This window comes from Rattus norvegicus, chromosome 2, assembly GCF_036323735.1.
Source record: "Rattus norvegicus strain BN/NHsdMcwi chromosome 2, GRCr8, whole genome shotgun sequence".
NCBI lineage: Eukaryota > Metazoa > Chordata > Mammalia > Rodentia > Muridae > Rattus > Rattus norvegicus.
Genome location: NC_086020.1, coordinates 141,459,391 through 141,481,518, shown reverse-complemented (window position 1 = coordinate 141,481,518; position 22,128 = coordinate 141,459,391). Strand labels below are relative to the sequence as shown.

At 44.7% G+C, this 22,128-nt stretch overlaps 2 protein-coding genes across 18 annotated transcripts in view; both read right to left on the bottom strand.

Annotated features, from left to right (window-relative positions):
• Window positions 1–9,757, bottom strand: part of Ccdc169 (coiled-coil domain containing 169) — a 29,564-nt gene extending 19,807 nt beyond the window's left edge. For 8 of the 14 annotated variants that reach the window (XR_010063641.1, XM_006232368.5, XM_008761003.4 and 5 more), the window contains exons 1-4: window positions 9,579–9,757; window positions 7,438–7,517; window positions 650–760; window positions 530–570 (exon numbers count right to left, since the gene is read on the bottom strand). Coding sequence is in view for 10 of the 14 variants with exons in the window: in XM_006232368.5 (XP_006232430.1) it covers window positions 530–570; window positions 650–760; window positions 7,438–7,517; window positions 9,579–9,661 (315 nt within the window). In the remaining 4 variants the exon portion in view is untranslated. The remainder of the gene's footprint in view (window positions 1–529; window positions 571–649; window positions 761–7,437; window positions 7,518–9,578) is intronic. The other 6 variants (XR_005500341.2, XR_010063642.1, XR_005500340.2 and 3 more) reach the window with 4 other exon arrangements.
• A 2,373-nt stretch (window positions 9,758–12,130) lies between these two features.
• Window positions 12,131–22,128, bottom strand: part of Spart (spartin) — a 26,619-nt gene continuing 16,621 nt past the window's right edge. For 3 of the 4 annotated variants that reach the window (XM_006232367.5, XM_006232365.5, XM_006232366.5), the window contains exons 7-9: window positions 21,550–21,708; window positions 21,342–21,432; window positions 12,137–14,019 (exon numbers count right to left, since the gene is read on the bottom strand). In XM_006232367.5, the coding sequence (XP_006232429.2) occupies window positions 13,749–14,019; window positions 21,342–21,432; window positions 21,550–21,708 (521 nt within the window). In that variant the 3' untranslated portion in view covers window positions 12,137–13,748. Of the gene's footprint in view, window positions 14,020–21,341; window positions 21,433–21,549; window positions 21,709–22,128 lie in introns of all 4 variants that reach the window. The other variant, NM_001106433.3, reaches the window with a different exon arrangement.

The following is a 22,128-nucleotide window of genomic DNA, read 5'->3' as shown; positions in this document are numbered from 1 at the left end:
TCACAAGGATAACAAAAAATGGGCCTTATTAAAGGATAAACTATGTGACTGGGATGTACCTGGGCTGTAAAGGAACATTAAAGAGGGAGGGGATGCTAGTGGGCAACATTGAGAAGAGGGCTCTGTGAAGCTCTTTGTCAGCATCGGGCAGACATGGTGGCTGTGCTGATTCTGTGTGTATTGTGTATCTGTGAGTGCTCCTGTGTACACACCTCTGTCTACACATGTGTTAAGGTGGAAACAGAATGCACACACTTTGAAAGTGGAGGACCCGGTTCAGTGTTCGGCGGGCTTCTTCTGATGGGGAGAAGCGGGTACCTCCAAGTCCTTAGCCAGCCTGGCTATTTTTTTTAACTCCATGGTGTTTGTCTTTGCCTTCCAACCTGGCCTGGCTTTTATGGGGCGGACTAGCCTGAAGGCCTTGGTCTTTGTCCAGCTCCCCTGAACTCTATTCAGGTTTTGCATAGCCCTGACACTTCTGTACAACTTTCCCCAGGTGACTCTTTTCACTTAGGCCCCCTATACTTACCACCGGCATCTTTTCGTAGACACGGATGGAAGACAGTCTATCTGCAGAAAAGCAAAAGGAACAGTTGACATTCCCGAGGTCCCCCTCTGCCCCACAACACACCGACCGTAGCGTCTGTACCTGAAGGGTTCCCACGGACCTTTTCCATTTTCTCTTTCAGAGACACGATTTGCTTTTCCAACTGGTCGTTCAGTTCCAGCTGGGTCTCGTATCGGGTTTTCCACTCGCTGCCTGAATAAAAATGGGGGAGCGAGATCACCCCCAATGCCACTTATTTGTTTGCTAAAAGAATACAAATCAAGGCCGGGAGATGGTTCAGGCCATGCCATATAAGTTCAGATCTCAGCAAACACATAAAAATGAAGTTAGAGGGGTTGGGGATTTAGCTCAGCGGTAGAGCACTTGCCTAGCAAGCTCAAGGCCCTGGGTTTGGTCCCCAGCTCCGAAAAAAAAGGAAAAAAAAAAATGAGGTTAGAAGTGGGTTTCTGCAATCCCAGAGCTGGGGGAGGGGCAGAGACAAACAGACCCTGTCAGCCACGATCACACTATATTTGAGTATTTTTCTTTTATTCTTAAAGCAGGTTTGCCTCCCTCGCTCCCAACACACACACACACACACACACACACACACACACACACACACACACACACAGAGTCAATGACCTCTGGTAAGAGATCTGCCTTAAGAGACCCTGCCTTTAAAAAACTTAGCAAATAAATAAAAAGAGATGGCAAATGATCAAGGAAGACACATATATTGGCCTCTATCGCTCACATGTACACCCACCCCTGCACCACATGTAAACACATATACAATACATGAACCAACTCAATTGTCCATCGTTACTACCTGACTTCATGAGTAAAGCAAGTGAATGAGAAAAGAAATCATTTTAAAATATTTATCTCTAAGATAGAATTTCCTAGACCGCTGTGGTTAGACCCACCCTCACGCCATCTCTCAGTCTCTTTGCTATCTCAGGACAGCCTCATTGCCAGAACTCGGGACAGCCTCTGTGTCTCCTGTACATCTTGTTCTTCTTTTTTTCCTGCCACTGTTTATCCTTCACTCTCTGTTTCCTTATTGTATGTTCTACTAGGGATGGGGGAAGGTATCAGGAGCCTGTCTCTTCCCTTGAAACATCCACACAGCACCCTAACAAAGAGTTCCAGTATCCCATCCAATGTCTGAAGCTGGTCTTACCACTTACGTACTTGCTACAGGGAACACTTCGGTGTTAACTGATGCAGTGGTCATATTTGAAAAGTTAGTCATTCTACTAATGAGGAAATCAAGGCTGGGAAAGGTTGAAGATCATTTTCTAAGATGTTAGAGCTAATGCTGGTCTTGATGGCGCACTGTAGCCCTGTGCTCTGGGGCCTGAGAGTCTAAGCCAGTCCTGGTACATTGGGAATATGGAACCAGGTAGGCCTACTTAGCAAGACGTTGTGTCAAAAACACACTGATAGATAGGTAGGTAGATAGATGGATGGATGGATAGATAGATAGATAGATAGATAGATAGATAGATAGATAGATAGATGCAAAAGTAGAGCTAAGAATTGACGTAAATGAATACAGCCTAGAGCTGAAAGTTCCTTGTCCAACTTCATAGCCCAGCACCTTGAAGTTGGGCTTTGTAAAAAATAAACGTGGTGTCTTGTTTTCCCCTTCTCTTTAACACACTGAGCTGAAGCCCAGAATCCGACAGTGTTGGAGTCTGAGGGGAATGAGTGAAACGGCAAACAATCACCATGACAGACGGGACCTTGTTACCAGGACGCAGACCATACTCCACATCTGCGCTGCTAGGCACAGGCAGTCTTCCACCACTGGAATGCACCCCCCCCCCCAAGCTGAAGTGCAGAGTCGCTGCACCAGATTCATCAGGGAAAAGGAAGAAAGGTGCCCCAAATTACTGAAGAGATGCCACTGACCCCAAGTAGATTGCAATTCTATCTCTGACAACATAAGTGAGCCGTCTTTCCCAATTTGCACCACGACAACAGAAGCTTTATAGATAAGAATGCTACCAAAATAATTAAGTTTTTATTTATGTGAGCATATTTCATCCGTTTAATAATATGCTACATCCTACCATAGATGTGTTTCCGCATGGCTATAAGTTACAGAACTAAGAAAGCCATAAGTTAAGCTATTTACTAATGTACTGGTACGTCCATGGATAGGTAGGATACAGAAAAGTGGAGTAATTCTATGGTAGCCTTGGACACTGTCTGGTCACATTCTTGGCTTTTGGATTGGTGGAAGTTAGGCATCTGCTGGGAGTGTATTGCAAGGCTCTACTTCATAGTCAATGGACATTACATTAGATTCAGGGATAAGACATGAGGTTATCATGCCCAACATATGCAAATCATTGCATACAATACAACACGGACTGAAGAACAGCAATCACATGGTCATATCAATAGAAACAGGAAAAAACCATTGACAAAGCAAAACATCCCTTCACAACAGCACAGAAGAAACCACCAAGAGAAAGAACGTTTTTCAGCACAATAAAGCATACAGCCAACAAGGCTGAGTGCAGAAAAACTGAGAGCATTTCCTGTGCAAGCAGGAACAGACAGCTCCCTCCCTCTATTCTTGTTTAACAAAGGACTCAAAGCCAGAGCTGGAACACCAGAGAGGGGAGGCCGAGGTCAGAGGAGCGTGGCAGCTGATAGGGTGGATCCAAGACACAACAAACAGTTCACCAAAGTATCAGGAAACAAAGGCAAACAGAAAAAGTAACGACTTTCTAATCAGTTCTAATGACCTGGCTGGGAATTCACAGTAACTTCAAGGACAAAAGAAAACAGAAATCCTAGGAATGTATTTTACTAGGAGGTGAGAGACTGCTAAGGGGGAAGCTTTAAGACCAAAGGAGACACCGGAAGTCCTACCGTGCTCACTGCTGGCAGAAACAATATTGTAGACTTTAATTATAAAAATGATCTGCGGACACAACACAACCCCCATCAAAATTCCAAAGGAAGTCTTTGTGTGAGTGAACGGTGAAAAATTCACATAGAAACATAAAAGGCCCCGAGCCGTGGCGATTTTAAATGGAGAGTAAAGCTGGAGGTTTAAGACTGACTTCAAATTATATATACTATATAGCCCTTAAAACACTGCATGGTATTGGCACAAAAACAGGCATAGAACCGTGGAATGGAACAGAGCAGCAGTTCTCAACCTTCCTGATGCTGGGACCCTTTAATACAGTTCCTCATGTTGTGGGGACCCCCCATAAAAGTATTTCATGGCTACTTCATAAGTGTAATTTTGCTATTGTTATGAATCATAACAGCAAATCTCTGATATGCAGGATATATGATATTGTGACCCACATGAAAGGGTCATTTGACTCCAAAGGGCTGAGAACCACTTGAACGCAGGCTGAGAAACACACACACACACACACACACACACACACACACACACACAGCTAAAGCCATCAAGTCCTCGGCTCTATGGGTGATGGAGTTTTTCAGCAGTTTTAAGGGAAATGCTGATCAAACAGTTTGTTCAAAGTTCTGCACCTCTAAATTTCCCAGCTAGGTCACCCCAAGGCCTACTAACAACAGCCAATGCTGCCTTCACAGGTAGAGCCTGGCAACTGGCCCTGACTAGGGCAGATCTCGGTGCCTCAGTCTGAGCAGAGCAGTGTGTGTGTGTGTGTGTGTGTGTGTGTGTGTGTGTGTGTGTGTGTGTATCTGTGTAAATATTCACTGATCACATGGCAAACCCTGGATATCATATCATCAAACTGAAAATTGTAATAATTCTCTCTTCCTAATTAATAACTACACTCATTTCTTTTTGGCAATTCTTTTTGGCATGACTACAACTTTTAAACAGATAACATCTTAACAATGGCAGCCAGCATCTGTGGGGTTTTTTCCCCTAACGAATAATGCAATTCTCTCTAATGCTACACCTTTAAGTATTGGGCCAGGTTAAGATCAATAACATTCTTTTCCGAGTTTTGAAACATGAAAAATTGAATTTTATGAAAACACTTTAGCATACACTGCTAAGGCCAGTCTAAAAGTGTTTGATCCCTTAATGACTTGGCCTGATAACCAAAGGGCTCTGAATTAAGACCAACTACAAATGAAAATCCAGTGGAGCTCAAAGGGGAGGCCCCAGGCCTGTCATCAATAAAGGGTGACATTGACCCCACATAACCAAAGAATATTACCCAACGTGGTGTACATATTAAAGAAGAAAGGAGCAAAGCCTGAGGCATTCCAAGTTGGGTTTTGTTTTTTTTTTAGAAACCTCAAGTGCTCAGTGCATAGGAGGCTGAGAGGTTCACATCCCAGAGGCCAAGAGAACAGAGTGTTTCAAAGATAAGTTTCTAATCGATGCTGGGCCAGGCCAAAGGTGAGGAAAACCTGAGTACTGGCTTGGCACACAGGGCATCACTTGTGACCCTGAAGAAGAGCTCCAGCTGCCTGGAGGCCAATGCCCTGCCTAGTGAGTGTGATTGTGGAGGGGGCAATCAGGACCTTACTGTGCAAACCTAGCTTGTTTCCCACCTCACACCCTGATGGTGGAAACGGTCCCCAAGCCTCAGCAAGCCAAAGTTCCTGTCTCCAGGTAAAAGTAGATCAAAACAAACAAACAAACAAACAAACAAACAAACAAAACAAGAAGCGGATGACTATTTTATTGTCTCCTTGCTGAGGCCTGAGGTGAAATTCAGATGCCAAAGGGCTTCAAGGAGCCTGTTTCTAAACTGGTTGTGTTTGCTCTCTCACCTGTGAATTAATCCACTTATCAAGCAGATTAGATACAGCAAGAGACAGATAAGAGCACAACTCAGAAAACCACTGTTTTGTGAAGTGTGTTACTGCACAGGGGGAGCATGGGGGAAGTCAGCTGAAGAGATGGATCCATCTCTCATTACAGGAGGTTGGAGCTGCCCCGTGTGGGTGCTGGGATTTATACTCGGGTCCTCTGGAAGGGCTATCTCACACAGGGCACAGTGAAATGTGACCTTCCCTTTGTTACTAGTTGAGCTCCAGGCTTTGCCAATGCTCTGCGCTAAGCTCCAACCCCAGCCTGTGAAAGCGATGGATGGCGGGCGACAGTGCACCTGCCTCCATCCCTTGAGCCCATGACTGCATTCTCCAATGGCATACGGTGGCTCTCCCCACTCACCATCCCGGAAGTATCCTTCTCCTCGCCCAGCAGTTTAACTCCTGTCATTTAGAACGCTTGCTCTGGATTATACTCTGAGAGAGTGGAAGACAAAAGAGCGGCCCTGACAGACGACCCAGCTGGGCTTCGACATCACACTCCAGCTGTTTGCCTAAGTCATCTTGGATGACCAGCTCATTGGAGCCTTTGCCGAACCCCAGGTGGCACCGGGCTGCAACCACAGGGACCCAGCCACCCCAGCCAACCGCTGGATTACAACTGATTTTATGAGAGGGTGGTTTGCTACACAGTAGCAATAACCAGGACTGTCCTGTGTGCTGACATAAGTATAAATGTGGCGGTTTCCCATACCTAGGAAGGTCCCTGAGGACACCCCAGCCAACGTAACTGAGTGAATGAGGCTAAAGGCTGCTCCTACAGGGCCAGTAATTGCATACATATGGAGGTTAGCAGAAGCTATTAGAGCCTTAGCTAAAACGGTGTTCTCCAACTACTAGTCTTTCATAGGAGCTTGCTGTTTTAATCTGCTTCTTGTTGCAATGATAAAACTCCGTGACAAAAGTGACTTGGGGAAGGGTTCATTTCAACTTACAGCTCACAGCTACTGAGGGAAGACAGGCTGGCACTTAAGGCAGGAGTTTAAAGCAGAAACCACCATGGAAGAATGCTTCTTCCTGGCTCAGTCCCTCTGGATTTCTCAGGTACCTTTCTTATACATCTCCAAGCCCACCTGTGTAGGAATGGTGCTGCCCACAGGGGCTAAGCTGTCACTCATCCATCAGCGATCAGTGATCATGGACATGCCTACAGGCCAATCTGATGGAGGCAGTTCCTCCACTGAGATTCCCTCTTCTGAGTGAGGTATAGGTTTGTGTCAAGTTGACAGAGACTAACTATACCATTGGTTACTTAACTTACAGAACTGCATTTTACCTCAGATCTGGCTACAAGTCTATTTATGGCTCTCCAAGAGGAATAGAGATGAAAAACTGGCTTTAAAACCAAAGTCCATTCCCACAACCCTAACAAAAGCCTAGCATTGAGTTCAAGCACTCGTTGCCTCCAAGGGTCACTCAAACATGTCCACTTCCCATCTCTTCTCACAGAGAACTTTTCCTCACAAGAAGATTTTAGCCTGACCTTTGCTCCCAATCATCAGTCAGCTTCTTTTTAAAGGAAGAAACAAATATCCTTCGATGTATTGGCACGTGACAAAATCTTGGCCAATATCTGTGTGCTCATAGATTGACTATGTGACAAATTGTAAAAAAGTGTGTGTGTGTGTGTGTGTGTGTGTGTGTGTGTGTGTGTGAGATACCCCTTCCCTCTCCTCATATTCTTTCTATTAAAACAGACAAGCCCCGATTTTAATTATGGTCTACGTCCAATAAGACACAAGAGGCTGGGACTTGATTAAAGAGACTTGTGACATTTTGTTACTAAGAAAATTACATAGGTGTCACATAACTAAATAAATTTGTGACATTTTATTACTAGGCAAACCACATACTGATGTCATATGACTAAACTTTATGTATGGGCGAATACTCTTGAGCTTACAAGGTAGAAAAACATAGAGTCAGAGGCTTAGCGTTCTTAAGCAGCCTCTGAAAACCTTCACTGCAGACTGCTGAGCCACCAAGAAGCAGCACTGGTATCTTACTCAGTGTGCGTCACTTCACCCACACCAGCCAGCAGGCCTGAGTCCCGTGCGCAAACGTCCACTGCATACCTGCAAGGTCAGTGTTGAGGTTGGCCTCCAGCTCTGCTATCTTATGCCGTATCTCAAGTGTGGAGAGCTGCACGACATCCCTGTTATTAGGAAGATTTTTGTTAATAATGAATCAGTTAAAGACGATGTGAGGAGATAATGTCTAGCAACCCATTCATACTTCAGGCCCAAATTACTGTGAAAGATCAATTCTAGACATTGGTAAAATGCACCAAAGCCAGAATCTCCTGTAACCAGTGTGTGTGTGTGTGTGTGTGTGTGTGTGTGTGTGTGTGTGCGCGCGCGCGCGTGCGCTTCAATATGACCCCAATGACACTGTTAAATGCTTCTCCGGATCCAGCTTCATATTAGCATAACGAATAGCTATGGTAATAGGTAACAGCAGATAACCCCAAACACAGATGTGAGAGGCACTAATAAAGCACACAGAATTAAAAATTTAAAAAGTCAAAAGCACTCAGACATGCTCACTTCAGACATGAGTGAGGCCCATGTGGCCCCGATACAGGATGATGAGAGAATTGTCCATCCAGCAAATAGTTCCAAATGCCCATTGTGTGAATGTCTAATCCAGAGGCAGTGCAGGCTGGCGAGATGGCTCAGCAGCAGAAGGCACTTGCTACAAAGCCACAAAACCCGAGTTTGATCCCTGCAAACCACATGGTGGGAGGAGGGAATCCACTAGCCGGTCCTCAGCCCTCAGCCCTCAGCCCTCAGACCTGTGCCCATGCACTGTGAATGTGCAACCACATAAACACAACAAACGTAAAACAAAACCAAACCAAAGGGAGCCACCCACAGTTCAGTGGACATGACACGGGGGTGGCAGTTATTGTCCCTGAATATTGACTGAATGGGCTGGGCTACGAAACTACACTGGGGCCTAGAGTTCCTGGGCGACAGAGCTGAGATGTGACTTCACACACACTTGTTCTGCACCCTGACTGCGTCTGAAACACTAAGGTTGTACTAAGAATGCTCTGGGTTTGGTATAAAACTAAGAAGAGCTGAAGGGGTCACATCGGGGGCTGACGTTCATGAGGCCCGTGGATAGCTACTCAAAACACTCAGAGTAACGGCAGGCATAGTGGTGCACGCCTTTAGCCCCAGCACTCGGAAAGCAGAGGCAGGCGGACTCTGCATCGGAGTCCAGCCTGGTCTACAAAGTGAGTTCCAGGATAGCCAGGGTTACACAGAGAAACCCTGTGGAAAACAAACAAACAAACAACAAAATTAAAACCCTCAGAGATTTTCAAGATCCTATCACGAAATACTGTATTACTTTTGCCCATACGAAGAACTGAATCCAGGGCCTTGCGTATGCTGTGCTATTCAGGCATCCCCAGCCCTTGTCTCATCTTGAAACAGTGTCCTGTGTACCCTAACTGCCCTCAAGCCCCACACCCTCTTACCCTGAGCACCTGGGTTTACAAGTTTGTCACCAAGCCAGGATAAACTAGCACCCCCACCCCCCTAAATCATTTAAGACATAGGATACAGCTCAATGGCACACAGAACTCTGACCTAGTGTCACGAGCCCACACTTCCACACCTCCATCCTAGCCTCTCTCTAAAATCATAGAGAGGCCCAGAGCTCATTTTTACAAAAACGTCCGGGTTTCTGAAGTTCTTCAAAAGGAACAGAAAAACATGGATTTCACAGAACTGTTCAAATCCAATCGCATCTTTTCTTCAGGATAACAGACAATTCTTCTACATTTGATCTACAAAAACAGGAAAACTTGTATTTCCTCGGCCTCCATTAAACATAAAAGGTAAACAGGGATGGTACAGAGGGCTCAGTGGTTAAGAGCTGAGGCCCTAGAGAGGACCCAGCTCAGTTCCCAGCACCCACAAGGAGGCTCACAAGTGCCAGGAATTCCAATTCCGGGGGAATCTGACGCCCTCTGTTGGGGACCACGGGCACTGCACATATCTGTTGCACGCCACCCCTTACACCAAGCTCCTCAGCACGACTCCCCAACACACACAAAGAACCCTCCATCAACACCGCTTTGAGTGAATGCCTAGTGAGACTGCATTAATTCCCATGCAAAGGGGCCTTGTCGCGCCATCAGAGCTCCTGCCCCTCAGAACGGGGGAAGCCTAGCAGAGAGACGGAGCCCACACGGCCTACTCACTTCATGTGGATCTCCTCCAGCAGCTCCAGCTTCAGGCGGTCTGTGCTCACCCCCTCGAAAGTGTCTCCGTGGCCCTCTCCCATCGCAAGACCTCCCACGCGCCCTTCCCCTGTGTACTACCTAGAGCTTAAGACCTGGGCACGCCTAGGAACCCTAAAGGAAAATGCGTTGCCAGGAGTCATGGCTTGACGTCATAGGGTATTGCTCATGTCTGCAGGCCCTCGTAGGAGCTAGGTGTAAAACAGTCTCAGGGCGGGGTGCACCTTTTCTGACGCCCCCTTTTCTGTATCGCCTTTGTGAACAGTCCCTCTGCAAGGCCAGAGTTCTGAGCCAGTGAGTTGTGCTCAGAATATCCGACTTTTCCCGACCCTCTAGGGCTGCTGGCTTAAGAGTGACTTCATTTGATTCAGTTCAGTAGGTTAGAGTTTGAAAAGATAGTCTGAACTTTGACGATTGTGATCTTTCAGGCCTGAAATTCTGCGTTGGAGTTTGGGCAGCTCTGTGCACTGACCTGCTTATCATGTTTTGCCTTCTACTCTTGAGACGTCTCAGTTTTAAAACTGTCTCCTCCCTCATCTTTTACCAGGCAGATGATAGGCTCTGCCCATGTGTATGAGTTGTCCCCATAAAAATTCACGAATCCAGACAACTGTTAAGAACTGATCAGAGCAGTTGAAATGGCTCAGCAGAGATGAGCACTTGAGCTGTTAGAAATGGATCTGGGGTCCCAAGAAAACGACAACGCAATCCAAAGTACCTCATCAAGGTAGTGTCTCACTTCGGCAGAAGGGTGTGTAGCCAGTCATGTCAGTAGGCAAGCACACCGAGTGAGGGCTCCACTGGGTATTCATTCCGACCACAAAGGCATCCTGTGCCTCACTTTGAGTTGTCAGAGCTGGACCTCTCACACTAACACTAATGGGTAGGGCACAACTGATAAGCAAAGGACAAGCAAACGAGGCAACTGTCAACACGTTTGACTTCAAGAAGTACTGACCCAAGAGTTCAGATTTCTGCCAAGTGATTTACCAGTTTTCTAAAATGGAGATTTGTCTTATTTCTTTGATCAGACATTACATTTTTGTCTTTCTCACACAGCTTTTGATGAGGACGCTGGTTTCCAGCACTCCATGGATGTTGGACCATCCTGTTCTGGTCTCAGCAGGCATGCACACAGGCAAAACAAGGTTTCCCCATGAATAAACTTCGTGGTTAATGGGTTTGTGGGTTGTCTAGAAGCCTGTTTACCCTGGAATACCTCTTCCCCCTGGCTCTCCCTTTCAGGTGCCCTGCACCCACCTTGGGCATGACATCCGATACCAAGTAGAGGAAAATGGCCACCCTGGGATTCCCCAAAGATGCTGAGTGTCCTGTGCTAGGATTATGCTGGCTGAATCACGAACTTTCCTTTCCTCTGTACTAATGGTTAGACATGAGAGGTACCTCCTAACACTCCATGTTTTCTTTCTCCTCACTGTCTAGTTTTCTCCACGTGTTCAGTCTCTGGGTTCCAGAAAGTGCTCTTAAGCAGACATCTTGTTTTACCCTCATTCTTGCATCCCTCCACTGAAAAGAAACAGCAAATATCCCAGCTTTCCTTTTCCCACTCTTCTCAACAAATCATAGGCTAATCAACGTGCAGCATCCACATGTTCTTTCTGCACTGAAATTCCTTTCTTACGGGGCAAGCTCACAACTGCCTGCAATTCCAGTTCCAGGGTTGGGATTGATGCCCTCTTCTGTCTTCACAGATATTACACAAACATGGTACACATGAAGACTTGCATATACACAGAAATAAAATCAATATTAATAGATAGTCCTAGTACTCGGTTCCTGACAAAGCTCCCAAAGCCCTTGAAGATTCACAGAATATCTTTGATTATTCCTAATTCCTTTTTGAGCATACCAGAGGAGTTTAATGTTAGAGATGACGTAGAAGATGGGACTAGTTGCTGTAACTAAGCATGCAGTGAGGAAGTTGGAACTTTTGGCTCCTTTGAGCCCACAACCTTAAGGAGAATAAATACAAGATGGACAAAGTTACTCTCCAATGGCCAACAATTTAACTATGCCTATGTAATAGGGCTCCTTAAGGACCTTGAATGGTGAAGTGTGGTTTGCTCCAACTCTATGGAGATGGAAGTGTCACCTTCTTTAATCGAAGATGCGGTCAGTACACTTTTCTGTAAAGAGGTCAGTATTTTCAGTGTGAGGGCACTATATTCTTACAGAAGCTGCTTTCCTATGCAAAGGTGTATTGGCCAAAAGCAGCCATAGCAAATGCCCAGTGAGTATAACTGTCCCAATAAGAATTTATTTTTGGAAACAAGTGTCTAGTGGGTTTAGTCAGTGGAACATGCTTGCAGATACCTGGTCTAGAGAAACTATTCAAACCATTCTGTTTCTTAAACCTGTAGAAAGCAGAGACTGACTGGATGGTATTTGACAATCCATTTCAACAACTAGTACATTGTCCTTAGCCTATAAGAAAAAAACCTCCCCACTAGTTCTATATTCCTGAAATATAAGTCCAGTGAATACACCTGAGGCCCAGCAATTCAGAAACCATTTTATTCGCAAAGCACATTCACTAACCAATTCCAAATGAAATCCATATGCTAGCCAACTACAGGTTCAGAAATGACTACAACAGGCAAAAACCTTAAAAACCAGTATCAGCCTTTTAAAGTTAACAGAAATAAAATGCCATGAGTATTTAAGTATATATTTGTAACTTAAAAGAAAACTGGTAAATGTCCATCCTGTGTTCTGCAGAAGTGGGGACTACCCACCAAAGGGTACCATGTTCTTTACTGTGGTAAAGACAGGATTCTCTCATCACTTCCTGGCTTTTAGTATAAATTCTAATGACTGACAGATACATTACACTTAGTAAATGCAATGTTTGTGTTTTACTTTCCAGAAATTTAGGAAAAATTTACAGAAGCAGATATCAAAAAGTGATTTAATGCCATTAACAATCAATTCAAATTTTAAGAGAATACTAATCATATTTCAAAATTCCCTAGTCTATACCACACTCCTCCCCTCCCATAAAGCTCAGGGAACATGGAAGAAGAGGAGTGAGAGACTGTAAGAGTCAGAAGTCCAGGAGGCATGGATAAACTGACATCTTCTGGGTACAATAGGACCCTTACACTCATAGCAGCTGAGGCCACCTCCACAGGCTCAAACCAGCCAGCACTCCAGCTTGCAGTGGGCAGGGTCTCACAAGCCCCAGCCCAGCTGAGGAGCTACTGACAGTTGGTGGCTTCTGAGGAACAAGGTCCGTGGCAGATGAACCAACCTCCAGTGGATGGCCCCACACCCATGATCATATGGGCAGCACAGACTGGATTATTTAAAACAAACACACAAAAGAGAGTGAAGCTGGGAGGGGGGTAAGGTGTGGACCTGGGGGAGCTGGGGGTTGTAGGGAGATACAATCAAAACACATTTATATTTGTACAAAATTCCCGAAGAATTAATAGAAATCATTCTATCAAAATAGTGCCTAGCCTCAACCCTAAAGACTTAAAGATGCATTTTCTTCAGTTTAAACTACAAGGCCATTTTGGTTTCCTAGGAGGCAGGAGAGCTAGCAAGTAAGTGAAACATTACAGAGCTTCAAGGCACTTTCATGGCCAAGCTCTTCCCCATTTGAGAAAATTTTCTAGAACATCATCTGAGAACAAACTTTAAGATCACAGTTTTGTTTAGCTTATATGCTGCTGGGCATCTCAAAAGACCCACAATTAGTGCAAAAGAAAGGCATCGACATTCAGTCGTTTCCTGGTAAGACCAGAGCTCAGGGGGCTGTAGATCATGTGCAGTTTCCTACTGTGCCTTCTGAAGGCTAGCACATAGAAAAATAGATGGACATTAGGTTTAAATCACATATATTACAAGCTTTATTTAACTGCAAAAATACTTTAGCCACATTTAAGGGAAAATAAACTTACTGAGACTACAAACTGCATATGTCTAGAAGCCAGATGTAAGAATACTGATTATTTTCCTTGTAAGTGGATACATGCCCCAAACTTCCAACAGTCACTTGGTAGGAATGAACTGACAGAAGATGCTGTTCTTCTGTGGAGAATCCACATCCTCTCCACACCCCTCCATCTGGTAAGGCTTTGGTGCGGGTCACTCCCAGAACACCTGTTATTTATCTTTCTTTTTTGCCCCTTTCTTCTCTTCCTCCATCTTCCTCTCCACATCTCTTGTCCCTTCTGTGCTCGTTGCTCCTCCCTGACTTTCCCTCTGAGGGCTCTCAATGATCTGGTAGTCCTCAAGGAGAGTGTGCCCTGTCTGCTTGGCAGTTTTCTTCACCATGGCTTTGATACCGATGTTGTCAATATTGTAGGCAGTGACCCCAACATTGATAGCCGAGTCCACCGCATTATGTGTAGCTTCTCCTGCGTTGTGCCCATACCTTTAAAAAAGGTGAAAATGTAACAATGACATTAGAACACAGTATTTCTAAGGAGCATTCTTCTGAAATCAGTAGTAGATACATTATCTATTTCCTGAAAGCAGAACTGAAGCCTAGGTTTCAATTCAGTTAATAACTGAAGACACAGGAGAGAACAGAAACCACAGCTGCTACAAAGCTGCATTCTCCCTTTTAGCAAAAACGGTGAATGAGGATTAAAGACTAGCTAGAATAGTAATAAGATGGTGAAAAAAACTAAATATAAATTAAAACACATGTTGTTACTCATTTGTTTAAATCTCCGTCTCTTGAAGTAACTGCAGCACAGACGTCCAGCATCGCAGATGCTCCTGACACAAGCATCTGCTTTGTCTTTAGCAGAGATACTGTGGTGTTCTCCTGGCAGCCCACGCCACTGCCAACTCACTGGCCTCTCGCTGTCTTTAAACCCAAACCCATGAAGTACACAGAAGCCCTGGTCCTCTGCTCTGTCTGGCCTCTGTCCAGACCTGCATGGCTTGTGGCCTCGCAGCCTTGAGCAGTCACTGCTCCCGTCCTGGAATCTCACCTGTCTAGATGGCTGTGGCCCATGTGCCCACTCCATTGACAGCCCTCTCCTCCTCCTGCACAGCTTGCCATCGTCTACACCATGAGCCGTGTTAATGACAGCTGCTTGCATCCTTGCTTACCTCACTAACATATAAACCCACTGCAGAGGGAAATCTGCTTTGTTCAAATGTACCCTATGCTTCTGAGTGTCTGGCATCCAGACAGCATTTAATGAATGAATGATACAATCATGTTTGGCCTTATCCCCCTGCCTTCTCTCTTCCCTTTCCTCCTGTCCCCAGTCCTCCTTCCTGCATAGCCTGAGAGCACACTCAGTCTCTTGCCTTGCACTGCTGGATCACATGCAGGTAACCTGTCTCCGATCCTTCCCTCCGTGTGAACAGTCACTGCACACCCATGCTCACCACCACTTTTTGCAGTAGTCAAGTGATCATCACTGGATGAATGGAGATAGAAGATTGACTGGAAAAAGAAAGCTAATGAGCTATAAACACAGCCCAGCTTTTGTGAAATGCAGAGGTGAAACGATGGTGTTAAAAGGAGAGTGGGCAGAAGCAGAGAGGGCCATGCTCGGTGAGAGATCCAAGCTTACAGAGACCACTGCTGAACCATTTCTCTGACACATCGACTCTGAGAATGAAAGAGAGTCTACCAGGGCCATGGAAGAGGAGTATATGGGTGTGTTATGTGCATGTATGGAAATGTCATAACAAAATTTACTGTGTGCACACTTAATATACTCTAATAAAATACATGAAAATTATAAAAGCACACAAAAGTACTTATTATTGACAATGGTAGTAAGTCTTTACTACCATTGAGTCTCCGAGAGTAAATCTGAACTGTACAAGGACATCACAATACCCATCTGCACTGCTTACAGGCACAGGCTTTCCGGTTCTTGAAAACAGGACTGGAGCCCAATTCAGCACCATCTCTTCGTGGCCTCCACTGTGCTGGAGAGGGAGCGTTCTCTGGGATATGTTCTGGTGTCCTTGCATTCTCTCAGACTCAGCTTTAAAGATTTACTGATTATCATGGTCAAATGATGGCCACTTTCCTTCCCATGCTGAAGCTCCCTCCTCATTCTTTGGATCAGTCATAACTTAAGGATCTGCTAAGGGTTCCCTAGGCTGCCGTGCCCTCTCTTACAACACGGGTTGTTTCTGTGTGCAATGTACTTCTAAAAGCGACACCATCCTTGATGTTAAATAAGTGTCTGTGTCCACTGAGTGCTTGTTCTTCAGGCTAAGACAACTGCTGCAGGTGAAACCTCACACCAAGCAGAGAGTCAGGCAATGGCTGTGCAAGCAACTGGCTGTATGCCTTTGCCCAACTCTCCCTGTCTTTGCATCCCAATTTCTTATCTCATAATATGAGATCAAAATGCACTGCTCAAAACTCCTAAAAATCAAGGATCTGTGTAAGATTATAACACTGTTTTGATTTTTTTTTACTTTTTAGTAAATGAAAGCTTTAGCTACACTTCATGAACAAATTCAACAACTGAAGGACAATGCAAGTGACTGTGAAGCCATCCTGGGTGAGAGAGACCCATGTGTGCACCAGAACATATCCCAGAGAACGCTCCCTCTCCAGCACGGTGGAGGCCACACGGAGATGGTGCTGAATTGGGCTCCAGTCCTGTTTTCAAGAACCAGAAAGCCTGTGCCTTTAAGCAGTGCAGATGGGTATTGTGATGTCCTTGTATAGTTCAGATTTACTCTCTGAGACTCAATGTTAAAGACTGATGCCTACAGAGACAGCACCAACAACGCAATGAGTCAGGATCTTACAGATCAGTGCTTCAGCATGACATTTGTCACCTCAATCAAGTGGTGTGCAGCCGTCAATGCTATGCTCAGAAATAGTGACCTGAAATATCTAAAGGAAAAACATCTTTTTCGACTATTTATTGAAAGTAGTTTAGGAAGGCCTTATAAGTAAAGCTAAAATATTTAAGTTTTTCACGAAAGCAAATGGGGGAGAGATAAGCAAAGGAACGGACTGGTCACATGCATGTTGAGCAGATCCCTCTGACCCCAGAGAAGTAGGAACACAAGCGCGGGCAGGAAACAAGCTGTGCACCAGACAAGAAAGGGCAGGGTTCTGTCTAAAGGAGGGAACACACAAGAGTGTGGGGTCAAGTCTATGACAGCAGGTGTGTAATTGGTCTGAAGCTTAGGACAATAGACTTAAAATGTGTTGCTACACAGGTCTAAATTACACCCACAGACATAGATGCCTGTGATAGTTTTATTTAACTTGATACAAGCTAGAGTCATCTGAAAGGAGGGAAACTCAATTAAGAAAATACTTCCATAAGACTGGGCTGTAGGCAAGCCTGCCGGGCATTTTCTTAAGTAGTGATTAACATGGGAGGCCCAGCCCACCATACTAGGGTATGGCAGTCTAGGGTTCTGTAAGAAAGCAGACTGAGCAAGCCAGTAAGTAGCACACTTCCATGGCCTCTGCATCAGCTCCTGCCTCCAGGTTCTGCCTGAGTTCTTGTCCTGACTTCCTTCAGGATGAAAAGCAATGTGAAGTGTAAGCCAAATAAGCCCTTTCCTTCCCAGCTTGCCTGTGCTCATAGTGTTCATCAAAGCACCAGAGACCTAAGACAACGACATTATCTATGAAACAAGGAAGCAGCACTAAAGTAAGACACCAGGAAGAACCGATCTGTAATGAACACAGCTACAAGACAACCCTGGTGGAGGGTGATGTGCCGACTGCTAACCTCTGGTCTTATTGGCAGTAAGGACTGCGGCAAGGCTGGTTAGGATAGATAACTGCGCATGCAGTTGGACTTCATCCACAGAAACTGGCGGAAAGACTAAAGAGCACTAACACTGGGCAGAAAGCAGCAAGGTGAAACTAAGCAGGCAAAGGAAAGGTCTCAACTGTAAACAACACAGTGAGGACCCGAAAACAGTACAGGCTCGGGGCTGGAATGCAACTTAGAGGCAGAGCAAGCACCACCTGGCACGAACAGTCTGAGCTCATTCCCAGCATTAAACAGACAAACACAAAAGGTCCCATCTCAATGGTTTTCTTTAAAAGTGTCAAATATGATAAAAATCAGTAAAGACTGACATGTGTCAGTGTCTTTTGTTCCCTCATCAAGAGCAAAGGTGATCAACACAGGAGCAGCGATCCCACGAATCCTATCCTATCAAGCATCCATCTGTGCGCCCAAGTCAGCTCTGGCTACCTTTAGAGTATTTTTAGAAAACTAACAAACCTGTCACTAAAATGAACAGTGATGAGGAGATAAAAGACCTTGAAATTATATTTACAATTGTTCAAGAAACGGGAGCATTCAGATAAGAAAAAACAAGAGAGGAGTGACAGTGCTCTTTAGACGTCTGTCCAATCTGTATCTGACAGAGGAGAGCAGCTGCAACTCCTGAGCAGAGATCATGGATGTCATGGATGTCATGCAGACCTGGTTTCAGAGACCATGACAACTGTCACTGGAGTTAATTCATAAGCTCTGGAAACTTATGAGGTATTTAAATTAAGTTTTAATTTAATTAAACTCTAAACAAACCAATACAATCTAGTACCATCGGAGAGAAAATTTCTTCCAGGGAAACACTATTAACTTATTTTCAACAAACAGATATTCAGAGATAGATTCTACAGACAGACCTAAGCTGCTGCAATGACATCAACACTGACGATGCAGAATGGAGCTAAGAGGAGTGAGGGTTAGTCAGCAGGCGCTGCTGCAGCTGAGCTGGGGGGTGGGGGGGTTAAGTTGTTTACTGTTTTCCATTATTCCTGTAGCTCTTCACCTGCCTCAATCTAAAAATGTGAAATGTTAATGTAACTGACAAAAAGTTCTCTATATATTCACCTGAAAAGTTTCCGTGTTCCTGCTCCCTCATACAACGCCCGCAGACACGGGTACGGAAGCTTTTCTAAGGCATTAGTTTTCTCTCAGGCATAATGCATGTGATGTCAGCAGATTTTAAACTCTGTGGGAGAGCAGTGCAGTCAGGACACGGCTTCAGTACACTGACATGAGCAGAACGCAAGCGTGCATTCTACTTCCTGCAGTGTCAAAGATTAAGGATAGAGAGAGTGTGTACATTTAAGTAATAAGAACCAAAGTAAAGGAAGGAATTTAGGAATGGCTCTCCACTCTCCCATCCTATCACTGAACTCTTATTGGCTCAACAGGTCTGTCCCTTTCTACTCCTGGGCCAGATTACCTCTGCAGGTGAAAATCTGGAATAGTGGGGCCCAATCTTTAATCCCCCAAGATTCTATTGGCATAAATTAAATCACTTTAAGAACAATCACTCTTGGGCTGGAGAGATGGCTCAGTGGTTAAGAGCACCGACTGCTCTTCCAGAGGTCCAGAGTTCAAATCCCAGCAACCACATGGTAGCTCACAACCATCTGTTATGGAATCTGATCCTCTTCTGGTGTGTCTGAAGACAGCTACAGTGTACTTATGTATAATAAATAAATATTAAAAAAAAAAAGAACAATCACTCTTGTACTCACAAGTCCACTGCTGGGCAACTCTGCCTTATTTATTCACACTGTGTAACTCTGGAGAACAGAATAAAGTAACACTAATAGACAGCACACAGGAGTGAGTTCACTCAGAACCTTGTGAAAATACCTGGTTCATCACACCAGGCTCCTCCATAACAATCTACACATATTCAGAGAAAATAAAACAAACACCTTCACTTTCTGTAGTAAGAACGGTAATCATAATTTTCTCTGTATTTGCTTTCAGCTCTCTGGTTAAAACTGGCAGCCAGGTTGATCTGTTGTGTCCCTTTGATTTGAAGGCACACCCACACTGAGAGAACAAAGCAATTTAGGACGGAAATCAAATGTAGTACTACCTAAGCCAAAAGCAGTCTAAATGGTGGCAGAGGTCAACCCAGAGCACTGAAGTTGTGCAGAGAGCTCTTCAAGGACAGAGAAGGCACAGCACCCTGCCCTGACTGTGGGACATGGGACCTGGTTTACATCACAGCTCTGCCACTCAACTAGGGATGTAAGCTCTAACAAGTTTTTAACTTTTAATGTTTTTGTTTCCTTGTGTATAAAACTATAGAAATGTTAAATTTATATAATACATGAGAAACCCTGAGCACAGTACTAATATGAAATAAAAACTCAAATATTAATCCACTTTCTACATGTGCATATTCTGTGCATGTTTGCATTCACACGTGTGTGAAGGCCTAAAACCAATGTAGTCCTTGATTGCGTTCCCCTTTGTTAACTAAGCTGAGCCTCTCACTGAACCCAGCGATCTCCAGTTCCATTTTGCTGTATGACTGCCCTGGACTCCATCTGCCTCCCTTGCTCACGTGTTGTGTGACCTTTGTTAGCTGGGGGTCTGAACTCAAGTGCTCAGGCTTAGGCAAGAGCTGTGTCCACTGGACCTCACTGCAGCCCGCCTGTCCCTCTTCCTAAGTAAAGCGTAAGAGTCAAACTAAGAAGAAAACAGCTTGGGTCCCACTAGATCTAGTTTTTTAAGGTCCAGATTTCTGTAATTCAGACAGAAGAAAGAAGGAGAACATGACCAAAAGTATAATCCATGCACATATGAAATGTTATAAAAACAAAACACTATTTTGTACATATACACTGTTTAAAAACCGTAAGTTCAAACAAAGAAGACACACCCAAAATGGCATTTTAAATTTGTTCTTTAATAACATTGCCCAAGTATTTGGTTCTCAAAAGTAAGTGGAACCAGAAGTATGGTGCCACTTCGGCCTAGTTCAAACTTTACTCTGTATGTAGTTTGTTGGTGACTCAGCAGACTTGTTCCTCTCGCTGACTTGATTCCACAGCTCCCATTCACAACTGCTGACCACTAACAAAACAAATGGCTAACTCCAGAGTCCTGAGTGACTTCCCCTTCCATGGTTTCTCTAAGGCAGCTGGCCTACCTCCCCACCCCTCACACACACACACTAAAGCCCAAATGCCATGGACCTTAATAAAGTCGCAGGCCCTCTTTGCTCTCCTCTATGGAATGTCTGTCCCCCTGTGCCACCTGAGGCCCCACTGACTATGGGGTCTCCTCTTCTCTATGGGCCTGCAGTGAAATGCCTTCAACTTCCTGTGAGTCATCGTGCTGGCTCTAAAGTGTCTCAGCAGCACACAAGCAATCTCGCCTTCCAATCAAGAAGCTCGACACAGATCTGGGGAGCCTCCTGGGACACATAGCTATGAGACGGACATAGCCTAGGTCACCTGCCAAGGGGATGAGGTCTGGCAGCAACCAGCAAGGCACACTGAAGTTACCTCTCTCCAAAGACCTCAGAGCCAACGTAGAAAGAAATCATACACCAACTATCAGCTCACTTCTGTCCTGTCTACCTAATGTATCAAACAGAAGGTAACTGTCTCTTTAGCCCAATATAAATGTGCAATGGGAATCATAACTTAGCACATGAATGCACTAATGTTAAAAGGGGCCTCCAATTCAATCAAGTCTGTTTTCTCCTTCAAGAAATACTACTATCAAAATTATATAGTTAAAAATTATACATATTCTTTGTATTAATGAACATTTATAACAATTAGTAGCACAAATCAAAGCCACAAGAGTTTCATCAGTATACTAAAACTGTTCCCTATTTAGAAAATAGTGAATGGGGAAAAATAAGTTTATCAGAAACAACTAAAAGAAAGCACATAAGCCTCAGCCATGCAGATTGAGCTGATGACACTGGAGATTCACTCTCCAATGACACTGTACTTACTTGTATCTGACAGTCTGTACAGTTTCTGCAGACACGTTGTTAACGATGCATTTAGCTGCACATTCCAGTCCCTGCCAGACAGTTGAGAATCCTGTAAACACAGGTCCGTCAGTCTCACGTGAACAACAGTCTGCTGAGCTGCTCAGGTAGCCCAGGGCCCACCCAGAACACAGCAAACATAAACAAGACAAACCCAGACCCCCGTTACCTTGAACACTACTTGCTGCCACAACCATGGCGCCATCCAGGGTAGACTTCCCATCTTTGTCTCTCTTCAGAGATTCTGGAACGAGTTTGCTTCCATGCTTCTTGACATGTGGAGCGAGTTCTTTGCCAACACAATTCGCTACTGTGCAGACGCCATCAACTAATACAGTCATAGAGAAAAGACTCAGAGAAACCAGTCCCTTGATTTCAGCATCTGCACTGAACAACGTTCTCAAATGGCCACCCATAACTGCTTTTCTGCACGGTGTTACTGTGTCTGATAGGTGAACCCTGGCTGGCCCTAAAGTGATTTGAAGCTCTGTTTGTGGTGTCTACAGAGACATTGCCCCTCAAGCTGAGTTCAAATTGAAAGAAAATCATCCACTTTTATTTTTCTGACTCAAAGACTGAGTGTGAAAAGGATAATATTAGTCAAATTAATGGAAATCCACTAAAGATCTATAAAACTATAGAAGAGCAAATGTTTGTGATTCTAAAGTGTCACCTGGGGAAACAGACACCAGACCCACTGTGTGGCAGACCCACTGTGTGGCAGACCCACTGTGTGGCAGACCCACTG